The 9,241-nt window shown below is 31.0% G+C and overlaps 1 protein-coding gene across 2 annotated transcripts in view; it reads right to left on the bottom strand.

Annotated features, from left to right (window-relative positions):
• Positions 1–3,100: 3,100 nt before the first annotated feature.
• The window catches only part of slc25a34 (solute carrier family 25 member 34), a 16,458-nt gene continuing 10,317 nt past the window's right edge, over positions 3,101–9,241 (bottom strand). For both annotated transcript variants that reach the window (XM_079592253.1, XM_079592252.1), the window contains exons 4-6: positions 4,308–4,460; positions 3,980–4,114; positions 3,101–3,678 (exon numbers count right to left, since the gene is read on the bottom strand). In XM_079592253.1, coding sequence (XP_079448379.1) covers positions 3,505–3,678; positions 3,980–4,114; positions 4,308–4,460 — 462 coding nt within the window. In that variant the 3' untranslated portion in view covers positions 3,101–3,504. The remainder of the gene's footprint in view (positions 3,679–3,979; positions 4,115–4,307; positions 4,461–9,241) is intronic.

Below are 9,241 nucleotides of genomic sequence, written 5' to 3'. Positions count from 1 at the left end.
CTCCTCTCTCTCTCTCTCTCTCTCTCTCTCTCTCTCTCTCTCTCTCTCTCTCTCTCTCTCTCACTCACTCACACACACACACACACACACTCTCCCTCTCTCTCTCTCTCACACACACACACTCTCCCCCTCTCTCTCTCTCTCTCTCTCTTACTCAGATCAGCAGAGGTGAAGAGTTAAACAGTTACTGACTGACAAAGCACAGTCAAATGTGTGACACACACACACACACACACACACAGTCATGCATGCCTACAAACACACAAAAAGGCATGCAGTTACTTGAACACACACACACACACACAGTTTTCTCTGCTTTGTCACACTGAGGCAACAGGATGTGACTGTACCTGCCTTTTCCAGCTCAGCTCCTGTTTATCTCTCTCTCTCTCTCTCTCTCTCTCTCTCTCTCTTTCTCTCTCTGTGTGTGTGTGTCTCATTGTTCTGTTCTCTACCTCCCTCAGTGTGTGTGTGTGTGTGTGTGTGTGTGTTCTGTTCTCTCCCATCCCCCACTCCATCTCTCCTGCAGAAGAACATGAAACGATCAGCTATTCAAACTATCTAAACCTAAACTATATGCATTAAACTAATGATAAAAAAACTGTACATTTAGTAATCATTTAATTTCATTTATAATATCATTTAATTTAGTATTGTGCTGGTGTTTATTATCTGGTTGTTAGGCACATTGGTCAAATTGGGTTGTATTTAATGGTGCTATATAAAGAACATTGCCATTGCCTTATACAAAATATATAAACAACTATACAAAGTAAACAAATGACATAAATCTATCCTTAAACTCCAAACTACATACACCTTAAACGATATTAACTACAATTATATAATCTTCAAACTATATAAGCTACACAAACTATATAAAAATAAACTATATGAATTAAACAAACTATATAACGTTTGCAAACTTTATGAACTACATAACATGATGCAGCGCGGGGTTGTGTGTGTATCAGCATTTATCTGTGGGTTTAACCCATAGACAGTATATAAACTGGACACAGCGACCCCATAGGTTTCAACGGAGAGCAGTGAAGTCAATTAGAAGCACTTACTTCCTGATCGCAAGGCGAACTGCGCAGGCTCAAACTGAGCTTGACGACGTAGATGTGACGTGAGCAACCTGTAGGTCTTCTAGTAGCTGTGCCGAGAGAAATCTGAATCATTCCCTTCCGAATCTCGCAGAGACGGAGAGCGTGGGTATTTGCTGTCCATGAGCTAGCAACGGGAGCAACTTTATCACTCTCTATGGGCTTCTCCCTTGACTTTATGCCTCAACGTCCTCCCGATTGCTTGCGAGCTTCTCTGCCTGTCCATACGGTAATTTTTCGACTTGTGCGACAGAGTCGCGCGGGTATGACGCAATCGTTAGCCTATTTTTACAAAAACTGCTTCTACGGGGCCATAACGTAAGATACAAGGTAATGGAGCCTTTTATACATTTTCGTGTTTCTTTAGAAATAAACAATGGACAAACGGTGTCTTTAAACGCCTCAGATGTAAAGTTATTCGCTGTCAAAGTGACGCCAAAATGAATGGGAGTCAATGGAATGCTAACAGCAGGTGGGGGTCCGCTAGCCAATGGCGGCGCCCAGGTCGGCTTCAATATCTTTCGGAACACTGCCCCCCTGGTTTAACCTCGAGAAGAACCTTCATCACGTGATCCTGAGGGGGCGGAGCCGAGGAAAGCATGGGGGGAGGGGCTGAGGAATGCGTGACGTCACTGCTGCTGCGGGAGAGCGCATGCGCAGCCGCGATGACATCATCCGAGTCCTAACACAAGCTCCGCCCACAGGAGGACAGATGAGGACTCTGATTCACACACACACACACACACACACACTTCATTATCTAATATAACGACCATCACTCGTTTAGAAGCGCAACCGGAGTGACGCGAGGTTAGAGAGAGTTATTAGGGCTGTTGTAGTTTTAGAAATAAATGGTCATATAAGGTTGTTGGTTCAAACCCTGAGTCATGATCACGATGAGCAAGACGTGTTTAACCTGTTCATTCAGTGATCAAGCGGCTTTATCTGCACTGGTGTGTATCACACACACACACACACACACACACACACTCATGAGCTTCTGAGGTAAACGCACACACAGTTCATCCGAGTCCTGACACACATCATTCATTTAGTTTTGCCCTTTTTCTATTTCTATGTGGACCGACTTTCAAATAGACATGAAATAAAATGAATATTTATTTAATATGATATACTTTGTTTTCAAAACCCACAAAGTTATATTATTAATCTTTTATTAATTATTTTGTCAAGTTTTAAATTCATCAGGCAAAAATAATTCAAAAGAAACCCTCGTATATCTCACAATATACTTTAAACCTCTTTAACACGAGATCACAACAGATATAGCTTATTAAACAACGCATGTGAAAGCTTTTTAAAGTCATGGAACTGCCCTAATATAATATAGCACTTTTTATTCCATTTTATTTGTATTTTTTACATACATAAAAGTTTAACGTTCATTTGATATTTTAGTTGTTGTTGTTATGATTATACACTTTGAACTGTATTATAATGCCTTTACTTGTCTTGTATTTTTTTGCATTGCACTTATTATTAATCGAAAGAAAAAAACATCCTTCATTTCCTGTTGTGGATTAACTCACACACGACCACACTATTCTACTACTCATGACGTGTCTAGTAGACACACACACACACACACACTCCTGAGAGAAGAACATCACAGCACTCATCATGCAGCGCCACCTGCTGGAGAAACGGCAGAACCATAAAATAATAACCACAGAACTTACGAAAACCATGACAACTGCAGAGGACACGGTGAGAGGCGCGTGCATGTGACACGAAACACGGGTCACGTGATTCAACAGCTTTACCTCAGACAGCAGAACGCGGTGGGATTTAGCGATATATGATGCGTTTATTCCTAAAACAGACACATTGTAGATTATAAACATAAATATAATCCCTAAAAGTTTCTTTTGGCATATTTTAAACCCATTCTGAAACTGGGCTTCGAGGAACCGCAGGGCAGAGATCGTGAGTTGATGACATTTATAAATGAAATCATAAAAAAGCAAAAATACAACAAATAAATAATTTTAAATGAGAAACAATTAAAATAAAACCAAGTACTAAACACATGTAATATTTTATTTGTTTAGCAGCATGTCATGTGACCATTAGAGACACCAGGGAACCGTGAACATGGCGGGGTATGTGTTTAAATATTTATTTTAGATTAAAAAAAAGGTTTGTCAGAGAAAACCAGGCATGAGCTAAAGTCACTGGTGTTGTTATTTGTGTTCTGAAGCTGCTCTAATAATCAGTCAGTCAGTAAAAACTTTAATCATCACATATTAAAAACACAATAGTTATTGGAAATAAGACACACTGGTGAGGTAACGACTGCATTGAGCCAGTCCCGCGTGACGCTAACACACAAGCGTTCAGCATCCTCTGGAGTGAGTGTTCATGGTGCATCTCTTCAGTGTGTGTACAGCAGCGCTCGCTGTCTCAGGACGTCCCACATGAGCATGCTGAGCACTGTGTGCGGAGCCAAGCGCACAAACACCGGCGTCATTCCTTTATACAGACCCACAATCCCCTCCGTGGCGCAAACCTTCGTCAGACAGTCCACAAACCCGCTGTACAGGCGGCCCTGAGACACACACACACACACACACACACACACACACACACACACACACACACACACACACACACACACAGGAGAGCTGTCAGTCAATAAATGGGAAAACAAAGTAACGTGCGTTACTTATTTGAAATAGTAAATTTTAAAAGTAATGCGTTACTTTACTAGTTACTTGAAAAAGTAATCTGATTATGTAACGAGTTACTTTTTAATGAGTTACCCCAACACTGAAATTAATATTATTTTATATACTCTTGGTAAATAAAGTTATTTTATATACTCTTGGTAAATAAAGTATGCGTTTTACCCTTTTCAACTCGTCCACTGGTTGGTTGTACAGTCGTGTGCTGATGACATCAAACGGTGTCATCGTGATGGACACGGCGACTCCGCTAATCATGGCAGCGATGAGCGCGATGAGGCAACTGTGAGGACTGAACCACTGAAAACACACATTCACACACTTAACCAGTCTTACTAGCGCTAGTTTACATCACCTACTTATAGTTACATGTTTGCCTTCTGAAGCACTAAACCTCCAATTGAAGAAGATACATACTATAAAAAAGTTTTTAATAGCAAAAGTCATAATGAACAGCTGCATTATGTACACATGAGGACGTGTGTGTGCTGACCTGTGCGCGCGTGACCCAGTCTTTAGCCGAGCTGAACGTGGAGAGTTGAGCCGCTGACCCCACCATGACCCTCGGCACGGCCCCGTTCACCCCCCGCCACAGACCCGCCACGCCCTCGCGCCGGTAGATGGACAGCAGCGCGCTCGACACGCTCTGAGGAGCACCAATCAGAATCACTCTCACTAAAACTGTCAAACACACTCTGAGGAGCACCAATCAGAATCACTCTCACTAATACTGTCAAACACACTCTGAGGAGCACCAATCAGAATCACTCTCACTAATACTGTCAAACACACTCATGCATTCATATATCCTCAAATAAACGTATATAAACTCATATATACTCAAATAAACTCAAATATACTCATATATACTCATATAATCTCAAATATACTCATATACTCTTATAAACTCAAATATACTCAAATAAACTCAAAAATACTCATATAATCTCATATATACTCATATAATCTCAAATATACTCATATAATCTAAAATAAACTCATATAAACTCAAATATACTCAAATAAACTCAAAAATACTCATATAAACTCAAAAATACTCATATAAACTCAAAAATACTCATATAAACTCAAATATACTCAAATAAACTCAAAAATACTCATATAAACTCAAATATACTCTTATAAACTCAAATATACTCAAATAAACTCAAAAATACTCATATAAACTCAAAAATACTCATATAAACTCAAATATACTCTTATAAACTCAAATATACTCAAATAAACTCAAAAATACTCATATAAACTCAAATATACTCTTATAAACTCAAATATACTCAAATAAACTCAAAAATACTCATATAATCTCATATATACTCATATAATCTCAAATATACTCATATAATCTAAAATAAACTCATATAAACTCAAATATACTCAAATAAACTCAAAAATACTCATATAAACTCAAAAATACTCATATAATCTCAAATATACTCATATAAACTCATATAAACTCAAATAACCTCAAATAAACTCAAATATACTCATATAAACTCAAATAAACTCAAATATACTGAAATAAACTAAAATAAACTCATATAATCTCAAATATACTCAAATAAACTCAAATAAACTCATATAATCTCAAATATACTCATATATACTCATATAAACTCAAATATACTCATATATACTGATATAATCTCAAATAAACTCATATAATCTCAAATATACTCATATAATCTCAAATAAACTCATATAATCTCAAATATACTCATATAAACTCAAATATACTCATATAATCTCAAATATACTCATATAATCTCAAATATACTCAAATAAACTCATATAATCTCAAATATACTCATATATACTCATATAAACTCAAATATACTCATATATACTGATATAATCTCAAATAAACTCATATAATCTCAAATATACTCATATAATCTCAAATAAACTCATATAATCTCAAATATACTCATATAAACTCAAATATACTCATATAATCTCAAATATACTCATATAATCTCAAATAAACTCATATAATCTCAAATATACTCATATAATCTCAAATATACTCATATAATCTCAAATATACTCAAATATACTCATATAATCTCAAATATACTCAAATATACTCATATAATCTCAAATATACTCATATAATCTCAAATAAACTCATATAATCTCAAATATACTCATATATACTCATATAATCTCAAATAAACTCATATAATCTCAAATATACTCAAATATACTCATATAATCTCAAATATAATCAAATAAACTCATATAATCTCAAATATACTCAAATAAACTCATATAATCTCAAATATACTCAAATATACGCATATAAACTCAAATATACTCAAATATACTCATAATCTCAAATATACTCAAATAAACTCATATAATCTCAAATATACTCAAATAAACTCATATAAACTCAAATATACTCATATATACTCATATAATCTCAAATATACTCATATAATCTCAAATATACTCATATAAACTCATATCATCTCAAATATACTCATATAATCTCAAATAAACTCATATAATCTCAAATATACTCATATAATCTAAAATATACTCAAATAAACTCATATAAATAAACTCAAATATACTCATATATACTCAAATAAACTCATATAATCTCAAATATACTCATATAATCTCAAATATACTCATATAATCTCAAATATACTCATATAAACTCAAATAACCTCAAATAAACTAAAATATACTGAAATAAACTAAAATAAACTCATATAATCTCAAATATACTCAAATAAACTCAAATAAACTCATATAATCTCAAATATACTCATATAATCTCAAATATACTCAAATATACTCATATAATCTCAAATATACTCATATAATCTCAAATAAACTCATATAATCTCAAATATACTCATATAATCTCAAATAAACTCATATAATCTCAAATATACTCAAATAAACTCATATAATCTCAAATATACTCAAATAAACTCATATAATCTCAAATATACTCAAATAAACTCATATAAACTCAAATATACTCATATATACTCATATAATCTCAAATATACTCAAATAAACTCAAATATACTCAAATAAACTCAAATAAACTCATATAATCTCAAATATACTCAAATAAACTCATATAAACTCAAATATACTCATATATACTCATATAATCTCAAATATACTCATATAAACTCAAATATACTCAAATAAACTCAAAAATACTCATATAAACTCAAAAATACTCATATAAACTCAAATATACTCTTATAAACTCAAATATACTCAAATAAACTCAAAAATACTCATATAAACTCAAATATACTCTTATAAACTCAAATATACTCAAATAAACTCAAAAATACTCATATAATCTCATATATACTCATATAATCTCAAATATACTCATATAATCTAAAATAAACTCATATAAACTCAAATATACTCAAATAAACTCAAAAATACTCATATAAACTCAAAAATACTCATATAATCTCAAATATACTCATATAAACTCATATAAACTCAAATAACCTCAAATAAACTCAAATATACTCATATAAACTCAAATAAACTCAAATATACTGAAATAAACTAAAATAAACTCATATAATCTCAAATATACTCAAATAAACTCAAATAAACTCATATAATCTCAAATATACTCATATATACTCATATAAACTCAAATATACTCATATATACTGATATAATCTCAAATAAACTCATATAATCTCAAATATACTCATATAATCTCAAATAAACTCATATAATCTCAAATATACTCATATAAACTCAAATATACTCATATAATCTCAAATATACTCATATAATCTCAAATATACTCAAATAAACTCATATAATCTCAAATATACTCATATATACTCATATAAACTCAAATATACTCATATATACTGATATAATCTCAAATAAACTCATATAATCTCAAATATACTCATATAATCTCAAATAAACTCATATAATCTCAAATATACTCATATAAACTCAAATATACTCATATAATCTCAAATATACTCATATAATCTCAAATAAACTCATATAATCTCAAATATACTCATATAATCTCAAATATACTCATATAATCTCAAATATACTCAAATATACTCATATAATCTCAAATATACTCAAATATACTCATATAATCTCAAATATACTCATATAATCTCAAATAAACTCATATAATCTCAAATATACTCATATATACTCATATAATCTCAAATAAACTCATATAATCTCAAATATACTCAAATATACTCATATAATCTCAAATATAATCAAATAAACTCATATAATCTCAAATATACTCAAATAAACTCATATAATCTCAAATATACTCAAATATACGCATATAAACTCAAATATACTCAAATATACTCATATAATCTCAAATATACTCAAATAAACTCATATAATCTCAAATATACTCAAATAAACTCATATAAACTCAAATATACTCATATATACTCATATAATCTCAAATATACTCATATAATCTCAAATATACTCATATAAACTCATATCATCTCAAATATACTCATATAATCTCAAATAAACTCATATAATCTCAAATATACTCATATAATCTAAAATATACTCAAATAAACTCATATAAATAAACTCAAATATACTCATATATACTCAAATAAACTCATATAATCTCAAATATACTCATATAATCTCAAATATACTCATATAATCTCAAATATACTCATATAAACTCAAATAACCTCAAATAAACTAAAATATACTGAAATAAACTAAAATAAACTCATATAATCTCAAATATACTCAAATAAACTCAAATAAACTCATATAATCTCAAATATACTCATATAATCTCAAATATACTCAAATATACTCATATAATCTCAAATATACTCATATAATCTCAAATAAACTCATATAATCTCAAATATACTCATATAATCTCAAATAAACTCATATAATCTCAAATATACTCAAATAAACTCATATAATCTCAAATATACTCAAATAAACTCATATAATCTCAAATATACTCAAATATACGCATATAAACTCAAATATACTCAAATATACTCATATAATCTCAAATATACTCAAATAAACTCAAATAAACTCATATAATCTCAAATATACTCATATAATCTCAAATATACTCAAATATACTCATATAATCTCAAATATACTCATATAATCTCAAATAAACTCATATAATCTCAAATATACTCATATAATCTCAAATAAACTCATATAATCTCAAATATACTCAAATAAACTCATATAATCTCAAATATACTCAAATAAACTCATATAAACTCAAATATACTCATATAATCTCAAATATACTCATATAATCTCAAATAAACTCATATAATCTCAAATATACTCATATAAACTCATATCAGCCTTCCTGTAGCTCAAACAGTAGAGCATTGGCGC

The sequence above is a fragment of the Phoxinus phoxinus genome (assembly GCF_949152265.1).
Source record: "Phoxinus phoxinus genome assembly, chromosome: 20".
Taxonomy (NCBI): Eukaryota; Metazoa; Chordata; class Actinopteri; order Cypriniformes; family Leuciscidae; genus Phoxinus; species Phoxinus phoxinus.
This window is presented reverse-complemented; position numbering and strand designations above follow the sequence as displayed.